Source organism: Strigops habroptila, chromosome 2 (genome assembly GCF_004027225.2).
Source record: "Strigops habroptila isolate Jane chromosome 2, bStrHab1.2.pri, whole genome shotgun sequence".
NCBI classification, from domain to species: domain Eukaryota; kingdom Metazoa; phylum Chordata; class Aves; order Psittaciformes; family Psittacidae; genus Strigops; species Strigops habroptila.
The window spans coordinates 102,706,819-102,723,313 of NC_044278.2; the positions used below are offsets into that span (position 1 = coordinate 102,706,819).

Here is a 16,495-nt window from a genome sequence, read left to right on the forward strand (position 1 = left end):
TGTCTAATTTTTCTCTTGGAACTACAGACAGAAAGAGCACTTCACACCAAGTGTATTTTGCCTTCCTTCTCTAATCTGTGGGCAGGAAGAAAATTGAAGGCAGTCTCCGACTTTCAATTTGAATGCCTTTCTAGGTTCCTGCAGTTGTCTATGGCCTGTGCAGTTCCACTTGGTGCCGCATAATTGGTTCCAAACTGAATTATCTCCCAGATAACCGTGTAAGCTTCTGCAGTAGTGCAATTGCTTTTTGTGTTTTTGCTCTGGAGAGACAGCATGCTGTCGTGTTTTCCTGGTGTCATTTTCCGACAACTTTGTCCACTCTGGATTGTACAGGAGTGGTATGTTTGCTTAATACTGTAAGGAATTGTACTGCGGATGTATTTGGCAGCATTGTATTTCAGCAGATGAACTGCTGGATATCTGAAGCTTTGACACTTTCAGCTGGCCAAATACCCGTTCTTGCTTTTTTTGCATGTAAGTGTCCAATCCAGTTCTTTTGTTTCTATTCTCATTTCCCTGATGCTGTCCTCCCCCATGGTTTCTGTGGCAACAGCTTCTGAATGTAGTCATCCAAGAGGCATTCGTTTTCTGAAATACTATACTTTTGAAATACACACTTCTAGACCACAGATATTATGTAAAGGAATTGCTTGAGGACACATCAGGTTGCAATAGAGTTCAGTTACAAGACTCCTGAAGTCATGTTCTTTATGTTTCAGCTGAAGTAAAAATTAGTATTTCCATTAGTTTAGTCGCTAAAAAATGTTTACTTCTGAAGATGATAGAAAGTATCATCATTTGACATTAAAGACATTAAAATATCTTTTTTGCAGTGAAAGGATGCATTTATAATCCAAGGCCTTATGTGCATTAACGTTATTCTTAATAATAACACATTTTCATCTGCAAGATGTTTCCCATACATGAAAAAGAGGCAGTGGGAATGTATCTTAGCCAGCTTTATGCTTCTTTAATGCAGATAGCAACATCTAGAACGACTCACCCAGATTTCTGTTAGTCTGCAGACAAACAGGCACATCTGGATGATTCACCTCCTTCCCAAGCAGACACCTCAAGTGACTGATACAAATGACAACTCTACAGATCACTTTTACCATCCAAGATCTCTGGGACTCGGGCATGCAAATCCCAGACCCACAGAAACCGAAGAGTTGGTCACCTAGAGAGGAACTGAGAAAATGAAGCATTCAACAGGTGCTGTGTGCCTCTTCATGTCCCCTGCTTCCTGCGAGGGACCCCAGGGCTTTGACAAGACAACCCCTGTTTGGATGCAAGAAGTCTCTTTGAAGTGAGCTTGCCATCGATAGTAGGTAAAAGTTTTCTACTTCCTAATTTGCCTTTATTCTTTAACTGCGAGTTATGCCTGTTCACTCTCCTCACCTCTCCGGTCCACAAGGGAACTCCTTCCCTGGAAGCAGCTCAGCACTTGCGCTGAGGAAGCACCCACCAACCCCAGCTCCCAGCCTCCCTCTTCCACCGCCCGCCCGTTAGATCTCAGCCCCAGGGCCACAGAAGTCAGTAAGAAGGAAAGCAACGCCTGAGCACCGGGAGCAGCCCGCCCGCCTCCCCCCGCCATATTGGGGTGCGACGGCCCGGCTGAGGCAGCCCGTGTACCCTCCCGTTCTAACGGCCCTCGGCGCGCCCCCGCCCCGCCCCTCGGCTCCGCGCATGCCCGCCCGGTCGCGCCCGGCGCCGCGGGAGGCGCCGAGGGGGCGTGGCGAGCCCCGGGGCGGTGCCGCGGCTGGAGGGGCGGGCGGGAGGCGGCCGGTGACCCGGCGGCGCTGGGGCCGGGCGGCAGGCGGGGTGGAGGGGAGTGAGCCTCGGTGGCGCCGGCCGGGACCCGCGCGCCCGGACGTTGGGGCCGTTGGGGCCGTTGGGGCCGCGCGCGCCCCGTGGAGGGCGCTGCCCCCCCCACCCCGTCGCTTTGCCTTCCCTTCCCTTTCCTTCTGTTCCCTTCCCCTCCTGCTCCCGCCCGGCACAGCCCGGCTCCGCTCGGCTCGGCGCTGTGATTGGGCGGAAGATGGCGCTGGGCGGATGGAAATCCTAATGACAGTCTCCAAAATCGCCTCCATCTGTACCATGGTGAGTGAGTGAGTGAGCGAGTGAGCGAGGGGCCGGGGCGGCCCGCTGCCGGCTGCCCGCGGGTGGGAAGGGCTGTGCGGAGGCTGGGTTTGCCGGCGGGCGGGTGGGTGCTGCGGAGCGCGGGAACGGGGCGGCGGGGAGGCGGCTGTGGCCGTGGGTGGGAATGGGAAGCGGAGCGGGGTTAATCGGCTTTGGGAGGCTCAACCGTGATGCAGACGCTGATGGGATCGGGTTGGGCTGGGGGCCGGAGGGAATCCTGTCTGCGAACGGGACAGAGAGGAGTGCGGGGTTACTGAGCGCAGCTCTTCCCCGAAGTGTGCCGAGAGCCGAGAAAGCGAGGGGGCACTGCCTCGAGTTCGGGGTGCCTTGTTGCAGGTGTGTTGTTCCTAGCGTAGGGTTTCCCGTTCTCCCGATGCAGTCGGTAACTGTCCCCTCTCCCCTAGTACCTCGCTCCTGCGGCGGGGCTGTGCCCGTGGGCAGGCGGGTGCTGCTCGGATTACCCGGAAAAGTGCTCGCACCCCGCGTGATCTGCTCAGCCGAGCGCGCTGCCTGTAATTGGACTTGTTCGCATCGATCCACGTCCTGATAGGAGGCTTCCTCCGGCGATCGCTCTTTCATTACACTCTCTCTCGAAATTAGAGCTATAAGCAGATGTGATAAGGCTCTCTCCAGGTTTTTTTAAAGAGGGCTGGATTCACTGGTGGTGGAATGCTGAATTTAAGGAAGGAAATATTCCTTAGTCAGTAGAAGTTACTACTGCTTGTCATGGAAGAGATGTATCGATGGTTCATAGCTGAGGATCTTGAATTTGTGCTGTTTTCTACCTATTACATGGCCAAATGAAAGTTCTTGTTCTCAAATCTTCCTGTGAGGGAGGGGAACAGATGCTTAAGGGTTAAAACTAGACGCACTCTGTCATCTAGTTTTTTAATTTGCTGAATTGGGATTATAGCGTCTCATAACATCAATTGGAAAATGCTCACATTTTATATTATTGGAAACTGATTTATGGTTTTCATAAATCTTGCTGCAAAGAGGCTTTAGTGTCTCAAGCAGGTGCTTCAGAGGTGGCTCATGCGAACTTTCAATGAACATCTGTAAGCCCGTGCGGTGAGATTGCTCAGGTTGTTGTTGATCAGCTGGAGCTGTGGTTTTCTGTCACATGGGAGATCACATCCTTTCATTTGGACTTGAAAAGTCTGACTTCTTGAATTCGTGATCTGTATACCAACATCTTTATATGGCCAAATGTTGTAGGACATAGACAATGTACTTCAGGAGTTTTCATTCTCTGAAGTGGTTGGGTTTTAGGTTAGACTGTTGAGGAGTCAGTGTGATTGGCCCTCGAGCTAGGACAATCTCGTTTTATTGCAATTCTAGCTAACATCTTCTCACCCACAGTGGACCACTAGCATCAGTATAAATCCAGTGCTGGCCCTTGATTAGGCCCACTGAAAGAAAAGGCCCACTTTTCTGCTCTGGACAGCATAGAAGTTGTATTTGTGGACTGGCCAAACAGCTAGTTTAAGATTATTCTGTATGTATGGTAATTAGAAATTACATTATGTCATTGACATTTAGGTCAATCCTGAACCAACTTTTTCAACTAAAAATCATCTGATTAACTAAAGTGCCTGTATCCATCAAGCTGAAATTCTGATGGCAATTAGGTATTATCTGTCCAATCATAATCATGTGCACTGAGGTGGATAAATTCCAGGCATAAGGTTTTGTCTGTGCCTTTCTGATGCATGATCTTGAATAGTACTGTGAGGTGGGACAGCTAGCATAGGATACTTGCTTTAAAAGTTCTTTCACACTTAATAGATAGCATAAGATTGTGCTTAAAAAGAGTTCCATAAAGGTAGTGTGAAGAAGCACTTGGTATTTACTATGGAGTTGTTTAGACCAATGTGGTTATCGTCAGGCAAATCTATTTAATTTTAACAAGAGTCATATACTCATGTTTAAGCATATGTCTTGCAAAACCAAAAAGGAATATAATTGCTGAGTAATACTGTGTTTTTTTTCCTGGCAATTCCTCTTTGTGTCAACACACTGTTTGATAAACTGCCAACTTCTTAAAAATTCTTACAAGTTTTTCTTGCCCCTCCCCATGCCTCTTACAAGAACTTTCAGGCTGTTGCTTCTTCTCTTGTATTTGCTTAGTACAAAACCAGTAACAGGCAATTTTTGTCAGAGACAGTTTGTGCCTACTCAAACCTAACGCGCACGTACACTTACAATCTGTAACCGAGCAGTCTGGAACTGTGTTGAAGAAGCTCTTCGATTGCAGTCCTGCGTTTCACGACTTCCATTTTTGTATCCAAATTCAAGTTTCACTTCTGCTGACTCACTTTTTATGCGTCTTATCCTTATTCAAGATCTGAATATTAGAAAGCAATATATGGCATTTTACGATACTGGCAGGTTGTGTGGGTACAGTGAAGAGTGATACTCAGCAATTTTAGTTTGTTAGCCACAGTGCCTTTTGAGATGATCTTATAAGAGCACATTCTGCCTACAAAGAGTCGATTCTTTTGTATGTTTTTGTATGCTTAGTTCATTGGTCTATAGTCCAATGTTCATACCAGTGATGGCAGAGCTCTTCCTGTCATACTGTCTCCTAGTGCTGTATTCTCTTTGAGCTTCCTTTGCTCTACATTACCACTCACATGGTTCCTGTGCTGTAGCAAGTCTCAATTACAAGGCTGGACATTGTGGAAAAGCACTGGAAAATTCCTTTGCCCTTGAGTGGTTTAGCCAGTGTTCTTGTTGCAAATGGATGAGGTTAACAGTGTGGGGCCTTTTTTTTTTCATGTCCTGTAGTAGAAGTAGAACTTGGTCTTTTACCCTCATCCATGCATTAAACTGCAGTCAGAGTCTTACCTGACTCAATTATATGGCATTTTTATGCATGGCTAAGAAGTGGTAAAGTAACCCATGCTAACTGCAATGAAGATGTGCCCCGAGCTACACTCACCATAAAATAGATATTGAATCTAATACTTCTGACTTTTGCTTCTGTTGTCTAGAATCTAACAAAAAATTGCCAGCAGTTGAAAGGTATTAAATCTTATAGCAGCTGAAGGAAAGAGAAGATGATAGAAATTATCTTTGTAGCTTAAAAGCTACAAAAAGCTACAAAAATGTCAGTCTCAGACAGGCAGAAGGAAGTTGTAGTGAGAGTAGTACTTGTTTTTCAGTGTTTCTTCTAGAAACTGGTTGATTATGTTAGCACAACCTGAAAAACTTTAATGAAATTTAAATATGATGCTAATCTAGAAGCTGTACAACCTGAAAAACTTTAATGAAATTTAAAAATGATGCTAATCTAGAAGCTGTAGCATTAGATGTGAAAATCTTTTCTTCATATTTCAGGTATTTGTCTACATGTTCCCTTCTCTGTCTGCTAGGTTAGCATCTTATTTACAGGGCCAGTGTCACTGAGTGTCTTCATGGACAACATGGGCATCGCATCCATAGTTTGTAGCTAGATTGTATGGTGTAACTGTGTGTTCTGCATGAGAAGTCTGTGCATATCTTATAACTCAAATTTTTATTTTGTTTTTGTGGAGTCACTCTGAATGGCTGGCTATCGTCCTTTTCCCGCCTGTCTCCTGTCTAAGGGTACTGTCACCAGTATCCTTTTGCCCATTTCAGTCACATTTGACAAGGATTTAGAGGTCTTGGAGGTACTTAAGTTCAAACAAGCACATTGGGGGGGTGGGAGAAAGCAGCTTAGAGGAAATAGACCCTGAAAGTGCCCAGTTGAGAGAGGGCTGCAGTGCACCTACCTTGGATGTCATAGCAGAGAGGCTTTATAAAAACACTGAATTGTAGGAAAATTTAATAACTAACAGTGAGATAGGTAAACATACATGGACTTCATTGCTGCTTGAGGAATTCTGTGTTTACAATAGGGTTTTCAAACCTGATTGTGAAATCTGCACTTAATGTAAATTGATGTTTGCCAGAGTCTGCAGTCAGCCAGAAATGGCTATGATGTACTCATTCCTGTGCCCTCTAATTGCACTGTCTCTTCTGAAGCGCAAATTACAATACTTAAACATTAATTGATAATAAGGTTAATAGATTCCACAGGAAAGTGTACAGAAGACTTGTGCTGGAAGAAGTGAGAATTGAAAGTTACAGCAATGAAAGAAAAGTGTGAAAACATACCTTCAAAATGAACTGGTGATAGAAAAGAAAGCAGAGGAGGAGAGGACTAAAGTAGCACAGAGAAAATAGCAGTGTTATGGTATTCCTTCATCCAGCTGTCTGACTTGCTCATGTAGCAGGGTTGGCAAGAAGGAACATGTGCTGTGTCTCAGCCACTGCATTTCACTCTGGCACCATGACCTGAATCTTCTTTGAGACACAGACTGGAGTGTTCAGGCACGTGTTCTTCTATGGTGATTCTGTTGCAAGCTCATTACATTTTGGAGAAGTATTTGTTGGACAGTTGGGTAGGAGCTTAAACCACAGTAGGGAGGTTCACTCATCTGTTGGAGTTCTTATCAGGAGAATATTTCCTGATAAATATGACCCAAAGATTCAAGTCATCATCATTTTTCTAGATGTAGCATGCTACACTATGGTAATAAAAGATGAGTCTGTACATTTGCTCTTTAAAATACTGTGTCTGTGACACTGCTTAGTATACTAATTAGACAAAATTGTTTTAAATTTACGTGAAACTGATTTTGACTCTAAATTAGTATAAAGCAAATGTCAAATATGAGACACAGAAAAACTCATGAAGTTGTATTGCTGTAAAGCAATATTTATACCAGCACAGATAATTATTTAGTTGGCATATTACTTAATTGGAAAATGTCAATCATATAAATGTTCCCTTTTCTTTTTTACCTGTTTGTATACATATATTCATCTTGCAAGTTCTAAGCACGAAGAAACAATGAAATACAGACTTGGGCTCTAGTCTTGCTGACAGAATTTTTAGCTGTGTTGGAGGGAATAACCGATCCTATTACTAGACAAAGCTTGAATATTTAGATTGTTCATTTAATACTCATTATACTTACTTTTTAAACTACTGAAACAACTAATTTGCATTTAAACTTCTAGGAACGATCTGTAAAAATCTGGTAAAAGGATATCTCTGATAATGCCTACTCTTCTGTTTCACATTTGTTAAAGGAAAGAAGTGTATAAAGGCCCTGTATGGGGCATAATTTCTGTTTTTCTAGCATAGGAAGTTTGCTAAGGTTAAATACTTTTAACAAACAATTTATTCAATAAGGTATATCTGATCTTTAAGTTGAGGAAAAAAAATAAAAATTAGATATTTTTGTAGTGTAGAACCAGAATGGCGTATTAACATAAGTAGACCAGAACTGGGAGACATTTTTTACTGTTTTTCATCAACTCAAATTCTTTTTATAATTCCACTGAAATGGGAAATTATAAAAGCAACATACTTGTTTTTATGAAACAGGAATTATGTGGGTTAAAAAAGCATGTGAGACACATCACAGTGTGCAGTTTATCAACGAAAGCAGTTGAGCAAATGTGTTGTTCCCCACCCTCCCCCACATTTTGGGTGATTAGGTAAGTCTGATTTTTCCAAAAGATTAATATAATGCTTATAACTAACTGTACTTTTTAGGCAGTAAAAGATTTCTAAGATCAGATTCTCTTTTAAATACATCTCACAGTCTCCTATCTTGTCTGCTAGTGTAATTCAACCTTTAACTAAAAGTCTTTGAAGGTAATAGTTCTGATCTTTTGGGACCCCACTTAATGAGTGTTGTTATGAGAAGAGTTGCACTGATGCTATTGAAAATCCATCTGATTGGAGGAAATTGAAGCAAAGGTACCTGATATCATAAACAGCATCAACCCAGGAATTTTCTGGAATTACACAGTATAAATATGACTTGTTGCCAGTATTTTAGTTTTTAGGAATAAGATTTTATTCTGTATTGAGGGTAGTACTGAACTGTAGAAGGATCACTGCATCTTTTCGTGTTTGGAATATCCATTCCACAGAAGAGCCAAACCCAGAGCCCTGATTCTTGCGTCAGCTTCATAGGTTAGAGTAATTTATCTTTGACTTCAGTATTCAAAACAGAAGAAAGTATGACTATACGTAGTTGCTGTGAAGGAAAATGTGTTGTGTATGTTCAGTGGGGCTCAAAAAGATGGGTTTGGTAGATATACCAAATGTGAAGAGGAGGCGATTTTGTGCTATGATAACATTTTCCTTGCCCAGGCAGAGTTGTTTACTTTTTTGTACTCAATAAAACCCCTTTTGTCTTAGCTGCACATGATTAGAATATACAGGACTATGTCTTAAACAAATTAGTTACAAATAGTGTTATTTTCTTAAGTATTTTAAAAATATGAACTAAAACTATCCAAATATTTCATAGTTAAATTATCAAGTTGTGTATAACTAACACATGTTCTTTTGCAAATAAGTGAACAATGAGGACTATTGAATCCCACTCAGCATATTTCACTTCTGCTTCCTGGGCTAGAAGCAGTATCAAAATAAATGCATTTCCATTTTGGCTGCAGTTGAAACAACATATATAAACCCATTTAATGTAGCTATTCCATTTGCTCTTAATCACGATTTGTATAAATACATGGAAAAGTATGAATTCACATTTTCTGATAAAACATAACTGGAAGAGTAGAAATATGTATTTCTTTTTTAACAGATTCCATCAGTCACAGTGCATTAATTAGTGTAGGCTAGGAAATTCTGGATACCTTCACTAGTGGCACAGACAAGGAAGAGTTTTCTAGTACACGGCAAAAAAAAAAAAAGCAAAAGCACCAGTAAATGAGTGCTTCTACACTGAGGGTTTTTTATTATAACTGATTAATTTTATGCTTGTAATGTTTTATTCTTGTTCAGGAAAACATTGCTATTCCTGGTTACCAAGTTTCCCTTTTACTTCTAATACCATTCTGTCATAGGAAGAATAAAAGTTCTGTTTTGTAGCATTAGTTTTTGTGATTGTTCACTCAACTATAGATAAGGTTATGTTTAAAAAAATTGGACTTACATATTCTTATGCAACATGGTTCAGTTATATGAGTCACCTTTTGTCTTTATTTTTCCTTGCTTCTTGAAGGAGATGGAGAGCACTGTAGGGAAGGATCTAGCATAGTGCATGTGTGAAGGGAGAAATGCATCTTCAGAATTTTCACAATAAATCTAAGTTTTGAGGTAAGAAATTTCAAGGTGAAATTTTTTGTTTTACTCAGGAAATTTACAACTCGATAAAGCTGGAGGATAAAGCTGTTACAGCAAACTATTGCAAAGATGACCCACCAGGTTACCAACTGATATTTATTCTAGAAAGGGATAGATCAACCCCCCCATCCCAGCCCAGTAAGACTAACACCAGTGTAATCTTCAAAGCACATTAGGCTCATTATGAATCAAGTCTTTGTAAGAGAAATGCTGCCTACTAGGTTGGATGATAACAAACTGCGATTGTTTGCTTGCTGGCTGGCATGTTTTTAGGCAGTTTTTTTATATAGGTTGGCTTTTTTTCTTTTTTCTTTTTTTTTTTTTGTTCTCTTTAGATAAGTGCCAGATGCATTTTTGTTAGTGTTTTGGTTCAGATAAAGGTGTGCGCAACTCTGAAGTGATTCTCCCAAGCATCCCAATTTGCCATACTTTGGCCTGCATCTTGGAGTGGTCTTAACATGCACAAATCAGATTGCTTTTGGAGGAAACCAAATCAAGCAATGTAGTTCAGCTGAGCTGGGTGTTCAGTCACAGAGCCAGCCTAGAACTAATCTGGCAAAACCCCTCTGAAACCCAAAGCCTGTATGTCAGATCACAAGCACCAACTGATTTGCTTTACAGATTGGCTTCAGTTAGCTTATTCATATGTTAGCTGTTAGTGTGTCTCAGATACTAGTTTCACATGTAGCACCACAACAGTGTGACTTCTGAGGTAGTGAGAAAAGGAAATAGTAAAATGGAAATGGCATTTAAGGATATTACTGCATTAGCAAGTGAAAAACTAAACAAATAAAAAAGCCCATCATATGTCTGCACTTTATATTTTTTTCTCCCTCTTTCCATTTAAATGTACAATATCAGGGGTTTAGTTTATTTTAGAGCTTTGTGAGAATCAGTATCTGTAAAACTTGAAAATCAGGAAAATTCAACTGTACTTAAATAAAAAGTACTACACTTTCATCTCCCACTGAGTTTTCTGAGCTTTGATCCCACTAAACTGAAATAAAACACTCATTTGGTTAATGTTACATGTATTAATTTATAGAAAACCCAAGCTCTTTTGAAAATAAAAGTTAAGAAACTTAATTAAGGGCCTTCAACAGTAAACATGGATTCTTACCCCTTCATTAGTAAAGCCTTTTTCTCTAACTTGGTGGGGGAGATAAGCAATACATGTTCAACTGATTTGAACATGGTTAAACTAAGATTACTCCTGATTTATCTCGTATCAGTTTGAAGTTAAGCACAGGATGAAGTGTACAGTGAAGTAAAGGTCAGCTTTACACCTAACTTTCATTATGTGTGAGAACACTCTTTTATAATCATTGATACTTTAACATTGTTTTCAGGATCATTTTCGGTAACAAAGGAAAGTTATGCAAATCTTAATTTCTATTGTGTTTTTGTGTATACACCTTAGCTGCTAAACTTTCCACTTTGTAAAGCTATATTGCATTAACTATCATAAATACGTGCTCTGTATGCCTGTATAATTATGTCTGTGCTCGAAGGGGTGTAATGTAAGGCAGTGTTTGGTGATGTATAGGTTTTATACTGATATGATGCAAAAAGTAGTAAATGCCAGTTCTATTGCAATGTTAGCTCTTTTGGACTTTGTGCCTCTGTTCCTTTCTACTTCTGGTAATGCCTTGTGTGCTTCCACTCAGAAGGGTAGGGAAAACTGAAGGTGGGTGTACTGACCAAAGCTGATGATGTTCTTTCTGTCCTCTGCACAATGTCAAAGCCAAGTTGCTGTGTGGGGGCTGAGCACCTATTGTATGGTTTGTTCAGTGAGCCCCGAAGAAAGAGAGGTTCACTTTGGGATCTCCCTACATCCCAGTTAAGTGTCAGAGGAAGAAATTCTGTATTCTGCAGCATGCATCACAGACTGAAATCTCCCAAGTGTAGATCCCAAGCCCAGTAAGTCCATCTTGGGTGATGGAAAGAGATAGACTCCACTTCTGCCTTAAACCCCTGCTGTCTTCTTGTCCAAAAGATGATATGATACCACAGTAGTTGGTGGTGTCACAATGCTTCCCCTCTACATCTGTATTCACAGAATGGAAGAGTCAGCTGGGACTGAAAATGTGTATGGTAATAACGAATGAGGAATGTTTTGCAGTGAGGGATAGTTAGGTTTTAAAATAGTTTCTTTGGGTCAGATGTGAACATGCATTTTAGCATGCTCTTTCAAGCCCCTGCTGCATACAATGTTTTCACTCTCTGCAACCAACGTGCTGTGCACTGTAGAAGTGATTCTTTGGAGGGAGGAATAATATCCTTTATGACAGACCAAAAGAGAGCTGTAGAGGGAAGTCTGAGTAGCTTGAGGGTTTTTATATTGGTGTAAAACATCCATGCTGGTTTGTATTAATAAAACATTCATAAACAGCTGCATTCAAACATAGGTAATGCCGTGCTTTGAAATCATGTGAAAGTCTAAGCCTTGAATGAAACAGCCTTGAAGAATCAGAAAACCATAACAATATGGGAGTATCTCAGCATGTCTGTCTTGTTGCCAAGTCAGGGTCTTTATTGTGCTAGAAAACTAAATACGGAGTTCAGGTCTGTACAAAACAGAAACATCAAAGTTTATACCATAATATTCTTCCTTCCAAAGACAGAATAAAGCAGCTACTCCACCCTAGCTTCTAAAAGAGAAAGAATTTCCTAAAAGCCTGCTCTTGAATGTATTTATTTTTAAAGAAGTAGAGATTTTAACAATAGGATAAAAAGGCCTCCACAGTTTCTTGTTTTCCTAGTTTATTTGCAAATAATGTCCACCTTGCCAGAGCTCATGGGTATATTTCAATAAGGCTGCAAAACTGAATATTCAGAAGTCGTGGAGTGCTTTAATCTTAAATGAGGGTTTATACCCCTTTTCCTTAGCACCAACATCACCATCTGAGAACAGCTTCTAAGGTAGTAAGCCTTGCAGCTAAGCCCCTAGTAAAGGAGAGGCTTTATTGTACTGGATAGTTGCAGGGGATACGACTGACCATGACATGACATGACCGATCAGCAGCTGGGGTCGTGATGTGAATGGAGCAGAACTGTGCTGTCTCAAGCGTGGAGTTACACTCTTTTTTGCTCTATTCTAGTTAAAGTTGTTACCTCCTACTGGGCCTTTGACCATGTGTTTCCAGTTTCAGAACTACTAAGCTAGATTGTGTAACCACTCTTAAGTTCTGCAATACCACAATCACATCATGGCAGATACCACAAAACAGAGTTTCATTTTTATTTTATACATTTTGATACAGTCCTAATTTTAAGTCTACACCCCTTCCCCCTATCTGTAATTAATCTGTGAAATCCTGCATGGAATTTTTCATGCAGTTGTGATTTTGATTTAATTTTGCTGTTGTAACGCCCAGGGCTATTTGCTACATCTTTGGTGTAAAGAAAGAACTTGTCGGGAAGGAGTTGTATCTGTTTTTAAGATTCTTTGCTGTATACTGTGTGCCATTTTAGCTTCACTTAGGCCTGACTTTAGACTAGAATACTGGAATATTCATGCTTATGCATTAGTTTGGTAGTGTGTGTGTGTATATATATATCAGTGGTGTTGTATGCAACAAAAGGGATTTAAAGTTGAATGTATTTGCTTTTCTCTAAAAGCAATCAGTGTAAGAGCTCACAGAAAGCTAGGGGGTTTTAGTTCTCTGAATTTTCCAGGGTAGAGGTTTTTCTGTCTCTAAATAAAAAAAAAAAAAACACACCAACAAAACCCCCTCTTTCCTTTGAAACCCAATGTTTATTCCAACCCAGTTACTGGTTGGAACCACAGAGTAACCAAAGTTACCTTCTCTGACTTCTTTTTGAGGATCAGACCCAGCAGATTTGTTGTGCAGAGGCTGCAGCAGTTGTAGTGCGCACCAACAGAAGCTGTAGTATGTTGTCTTTAAATTTTACAAAGTTCAAGGTATTTAACAAAGCCCTTTGAACATTTCATGTTTTCAGTGTAGGTGGAACAGACCAGTCTCTTTGCTTCCTATGACCAATATGCATTTTTTAACTTTTTCTGAAATGTGCTATACAGTATGAATATTACTTGTTAAAAGGAGCTTGCCATTTGGCCTTGTATCACCTGCTTTGCAATGCTATATTAATGCAGTTTTTACTAAAGAAGCTCCTGTCTGAAAATAATAAATACAGAACATCAAACCAGTATAATTGCATGAAAATACATGAAAATGATATAACTTACTTGAGATGTTTTTGAACAGAATATATTTGGAAACACATATCTCTAAGGTACTTTGGATTATGATGAATAGTTTTCTTGTGGTGAAAGAGTGTTAGGCTCTGTATTATAAGTAGGGAAACATTATGTTATGGCACAGAAGACTTGCTGTCTACTTTAAGACCTGTGGGAAGTGGTTTTGTGGACAATCTAAATGTCCTAAGAGTGCAAATCAACAGAGAACTTAAAGGACTGAATTTTCTGCATTCATGGCTAATGTTATCCTGCCTATGAGCTTGTCTTTGCATTAACTAAATAAGTTCAGTTAATTTGCCATGTGTGCTTGCTGAGCTGGGTCACAAACTCTGCTTTCTCTTCCATCTCTAGGGTAGAGACAGGAAGTTTTTTCATCCCTTTTCAGCATTTAGTCTCTCATTTATTTTTGTTTTTCTCTCTCCTGACTAGAGAGACCTTCAGTGCAAGTAAGCTCAGTAAACCAAAGTCTTATGGTCTGAGATCTGAAGGTACTGGTTTGGTGTTAGCAAGGTCTGTAGTTGTAACCAGGTTTTTTAGGAGCCTATTTTTTGGGGGGGTTGGTTTGTTTTGGTCATTTATCCTTGCCAAAAAAACTTCTTGTTTTTTCTCAACTAGTTAAATTCACTGTGTACATAGTTGCAACACTGATATTTTATGGCTTTTGGTTTTTCTAGGGCGCCAATGCCTCAGCTTTGGAGAAAGAGATTGGTCCGGAGCAATTTCCAGTCAATGAGCACTATTTTGGTTTGGTTAATGTAAGTTTCAAACCGTAACTTCATTGCTTTGAAATGCCACCAGTGGATTTATTAAATTACAAGACTGTGACAGAATGATGAATTAAAACACTGAAAGATACAGTAGTTGAATATACATACTTATTGAAATGTGTTTCAATATTTAGTGTATTTGTTGGACTGCGTATTTAATACTTTATTTCATTTTACTAATGTAAAATGTAGATTATTTTTTAAAATAATTTTCTTGCTATTAAAATGTCTAAGTCTTAACAAAAGGTTGTTTAAAATATGTAGCTTGTAGTTCATAATATGCCAATCTGAGTGAATAAATACAGTAGAAGAAAAGATCTGTGAAAGACTGTTGATGGTATGAAGTGTTCACATCTGCTGTTTGTATTAAGATTTACAAAAAATACTGAGCCCAAAGGGGAAAGCAGTGGCGGAAAAAAGTGCTGAATTGTTCGATTCAGTCATTAGTCTTAAGGAATAATTTACATTTTAATTTCCGGTATTACCAATGAAAAGTGTATCTTGTGAGAAATAGCATTATTCTGACATGAAATATTAAATAATTTTCTTCATTAGGGCTTCAGAAAGTACACATTTCAACCAAGTTGATTTAACAAGAGCTATCATCTTGCTTTTCTTAATGAAACTAATTACTTCTAATGCCATCCTGCTACTGTAACATATGTCTCTACCTCTAGGTTCTTAGCACTGACATGGTTCAAGAGTGAAATCTGAGTATACGCTTTGCAGTCAGTAAACATTCTAACTGATAAGCTGACTTACATGAATCTCAAATGCCATGACTTAAATTAGTGATATTTTTTCCTTTCTCATGGTGAAAGTTGTAATACCTTCAAATTGACACATCGTTTCTCTGAAAAGGGGAAGTACAGTAGGTTAACTGTTAATACTTGTTCTGTAGCAGAGCTTAGGCTTTCCATCAAAGCTGTCCTTATCTGCTATTATCTGTTATGATGATATTATCTTCTCAATTCTGTTATTCTGTTGACAGATCATATGTTTTCCTAATTTCTTGTCCAAATCTAGAGAGAATTTAAGACTTAACAATAACAGTAAAGTTGTATTGTGCACCTAATCTTGAAGTTTTACATACTTGTACCTTAAGAAAAGTTTCAATAAAGGACAACCTTCCTAATGTATAATAAATATAAAGAAATTTTGCCTTTCTGTAGTCCAGAGGGAGTAGGAAATTTGAGGGGAGATCTGTCTTTAAGTCATTGCTCTCAGCCATACCCATAAGAGGCAGGCAGCTAAGATACCTCAGAGTGCTCTAAACTTTCTGTGTAGTACAGGAATGTTGCTTATTTTAGCTCCAAACAATAAAGTTTTATAGACCAGAAGTCTTTGAATTGTAACAGATAGTAAAATGGGATTCCATTACATCTATGGCACCCTGGTGCCATGTTTTTTGGGTATAGCGGTTGGCTAAGGAAATTCAGTCATATTGTTGCTTGGATGGTTTTCAGATCTGTTCTACAGATTGTGTTTACAAACACAGTATGTTTATAGAAAGAAATATATATATAAAATTATATAATAAATAAACAGAAATAGAAATATATATAAATAATAATATAAATATGTATAAACGTGTAATAAGCTTTCAGAATTTAAATCTATCAGGAAAAAGAAAGGTAGTGACCTCTTCATTAGCAAACTATGGCCAATAGCCATTCAGAATGAATGACAGCTAATGATAATTAAAAGAAATATTAGATAATTAGATAAGAAATTAAAAATACTATTAGTTTGAGAAGTGATAGAAATCACTATTTTTGCCTTCATTGATTTCTCTAATTGTTATAGCAATTACAAGAAGTGAACCTCTTATTAGAGGTTCATTAACATTTAGTGCTAAATTTTTTTAATTTGTTTATTGATTTTGTTTGTTCTAACTTTGTCCAGAGTAATGGCAAAAACTGAGATAATGTGGAAATCTATAGCTCTCTTCTACCTCTGTCATAGCTAGGCATTTGAGGTGTCCAGAATGCAGGTCAGGATTTTAGATAAAGATGACAGTTCTGAAACAGAGGTCTGTCAGTGGTAAAGATAGTGTTTGTTCAGGGGTAGCGTAAAAGAAGAGAAGGTAGAATCACTGTCTTATCTCACCTCCAGTTTTGTGGTGTAGTCTAAGGATTATTCAGAGGATGTGCTGAAAGAACAATTAGA

At 39.4% G+C, this 16,495-nt stretch overlaps 1 protein-coding gene across 2 annotated transcripts in view; it reads left to right on the plus strand.

Annotated features, from left to right (window-relative positions):
* Positions 1 to 1,777: 1,777 nt before the first annotated feature.
* Positions 1,778 to 16,495, plus strand: part of USP12 (ubiquitin specific peptidase 12) — a 38,770-nt gene continuing 24,052 nt past the window's right edge. For both annotated transcript variants that reach the window (XR_003989948.1, XM_030475737.1), the window contains exons 1-2: positions 1,778 to 2,103; positions 14,234 to 14,314. Coding sequence is in view for 1 of the 2 variants with exons in the window: in XM_030475737.1 (XP_030331597.1) it covers positions 2,056 to 2,103; positions 14,234 to 14,314 (129 nt within the window). In the remaining variant the exon portion in view is untranslated. The remainder of the gene's footprint in view (positions 2,104 to 14,233; positions 14,315 to 16,495) is intronic.